The following is a 2589-nucleotide window of genomic DNA, read 5'->3' on the forward strand; positions in this document are numbered from 1 at the left end:
GGGGTGATGGGGCCTGTGGGATGATGAGGGGACCACGGGGAGATGGGACCACGGGGCGAGGGGGCACCTGGGGTGAGTGGGGTTGAGGTGACCACATGACAGACACACCGGGACACCCCCTAGGGACAGGTCTGGGCAGGGTCACCACAGCCCTCCTCACCGATGATGAGGAGACTCGGGAGGGGCCCTGGGCTGGGACCCACAGGGTCCCGGGAGCCGGCAGTCAGGGTGCAGTGGCCGCGGCGCCCTTGCCTGTGAGGGTTTCATTCTGATTCTCAGAGGAACAGCAGCATCCCGAACGGGAAACTGCCCATGGAGAGCCCCGCGCACTTCACCATTGAGGAGAAAGGTACCGACGGGGCCACAGGGATGCTCGTCACGGGCTGTCCGTGGGGGACACCCTGCCCTTCAGCACTGGGTCCTCCTCAGGCTGCTGCCCTGCTTGTCAGGGTGGCCGTGATGACAACCCTCAGGGCGTCCTGGGAGCGATCCAGGCCGTCGGTCAAGGGCACCGGACCTGGGTTGTCTGTGCTCCCAGCCCACTTCCCTCGTGCTGCCCCTCCTTTGCCACCAGACTTGGAACTTTCTGACCCGGAGGAGGCCCCCAACTACAGCACTGAGGAGATGAGTGGGGGGATCGAGTTCCTGGCGAACGTCACAAGGAATGAAACAGTGGACTCCCCCTCAGGTGAGGGGCCGTTGGCCCTCTGGTCAGTGCACAGGCCAGCAGGATGGGGGCTAGGGCTGTGCAACTGCAGGGGACAGGCTGGGGGCTCTGCTCTGAGAGAGGGCGGTTGTCACTTGTCCTGCCCACCGTGTGGGGAGGGAGAGCCTGGGGCAGAGGGCCTGAGTCCCCAAAGGCACGTGACGCTGACCTTCCAGGTGACCTCCAGGTGATGGCCACAGGACGCGCTGGTGCCAGACCCCGGCAGCACCCTCCCTCGTGTGCTGGGTGGGCCAGGGAAGCTGATCAGCCGCTGCCCTTTCTCCTAGGAATTGACAACCCCGTGTTCTCCCCGGACGAGGACCCGAGCATCCTGTCCAGGGTGCTGCCCTGGCTGTCCCCCGGGGAGACGGTGGTGCCCTCCCAGAGGGCCCGCGTGCAGATCCCCCACTCTCCCGGCAACTTCCACCGCCTGGCTCCCTTCCGCCTCAGCAGCAAGTCAGTGGACTCCCTGCAGCTGGCCGAAGGCCCCCAGGAGCAGCCCCACGGCTCCCCACCCGAGTCCACACACATGTAACCGGCCGCCCCTCCCCGAGCCCTAACGCCTGCTCTCTCCGCAGCTCCTCTCCCAGGCGCCGGCCTCTCTCGGCCCTGGACCTGAACTTCTGTGCTTTCTCCAGCAGCTGCTTTCCTCCTGCTCAGCCTGTTCCCGCAAGCCTCTTGTTCTGGGCATTTCTTAGGAGACCAGCTGAGTCTCCACTTCTCCAGCTCGGATGTTAGAGGATCTGCTGTTTTAGCTTGGGTTAGAATGCACTGCCAGTGGATCACTACTCTAGGTGTTTAATGCTTGGCCAGCCCATGCATCTAAGTCACGAGCTCAGAGGGGACTGGTCCGCGGAGCTACGTGGGAAGGGGACATTAGCTTTTCTCCCTTAAGGCCCCAGGGCCCTGGGAAAAGCCCATATGACAGAAGTGAGTCCCAGAGGAAAGCAGCAGGTCCCTTTTACCTTCACGCAGAGAGGAGTTCAGAGGAAGGGTGCAAAGAGGGGTCCCCAAGGGCTGGGAGGAGGAGGGGTGCCCACCCGCCAGCTGCCCAGCATCCTTGCTGCAGGCCCTGTGTGCTCAGCAGAGGAGGGAGACGGTATGGCCAGGGTGGTGGGCAAGAGGTGAGGCCCCATCCGCAGGCGCCGCAGGGGTGTTCTGGCTGGCTCCCAGGAGGTGCTGCCCCCGCTTTGCCTTCCGCAGGGAAGGGGGTTCAGCCCCCCTGGGCAGGGTTTGGGGCTTATTTCACATGTCTCTCCAGTGATTATTGGGCATGTGGGAGGGCAGGGAAAACAGGCCTTGCCCCGGCACAGGGCAGGCAGTCTCACGGGGGTTTCACGTCCACCTAAGGCAGGAACACCTGTTCTCCTCTCCTGAGAACACGGAGCGGCGCGACTATCAGTCTAGGAGGGGGACGAAGTCGTGCTGGTCTTGCAGGCACAGGGGTGTCTTGGTACACGAGCTGGGCTTTCTCCCGGACGTTTCTGGGACCACAAGTGACGGTCACGGGGACGCGTCTCAGGGGTTTCCACTGCCGGTCCTATCAGCGAGCTTCCGGCAGGACCCCGCCTGCTCCCGCCTCCTTCTGGCTTCGTCCCACCTGGGACTTCTTTCTTGGACCCCTGGGTCTCAGAGCAGGGCGCTGCACCGGGGCGGGCAAAGGAGACCCCTCTCAAGGGTCTGGAGAGTCAGGGCCTCAGCTGACGCTGTCACTGGGGACCCTGGTGGCCACACAGCCAGGGTGTGGCCTGCAAGTGTCCCAGAACATTGCAGGTGGTGGGGCTGGGCCCAGGCTGGGTCTGTGGGGACCCTCCTGTGCTCCCAAGTGACCCGTCTCACGCTGTCTCCTCCCGCAGGTGACACAGGCTCCGACACACCGCTGA

The 2589-nt window shown here is 64.2% G+C and overlaps 1 protein-coding gene across 1 annotated transcript in view; it reads left to right on the forward strand.

Annotated features, from left to right (window-relative positions):
* Nucleotides 1-1241, forward strand: part of SLC9A3 (solute carrier family 9 member A3) — a 28717-nt gene extending 27476 nt beyond the window's left edge. Inside the window, exons 12-14 of the mRNA XM_019624353.1 lie at nucleotides 260-349; nucleotides 575-688; nucleotides 994-1241. Of these exons, the coding sequence (XP_019479898.1) occupies nucleotides 260-349; nucleotides 575-688; nucleotides 994-1241 (452 nt within the window). The remainder of the gene's footprint in view (nucleotides 1-259; nucleotides 350-574; nucleotides 689-993) is intronic.
* Nucleotides 1242-2589: the final 1348 nt, after the last annotated feature.

Source organism: Hipposideros armiger, unplaced genomic scaffold (assembly GCF_001890085.2).
Source record: "Hipposideros armiger isolate ML-2016 unplaced genomic scaffold, ASM189008v1 scaffold_585, whole genome shotgun sequence".
Taxonomy (NCBI): Eukaryota; Metazoa; Chordata; class Mammalia; order Chiroptera; family Hipposideridae; genus Hipposideros; species Hipposideros armiger.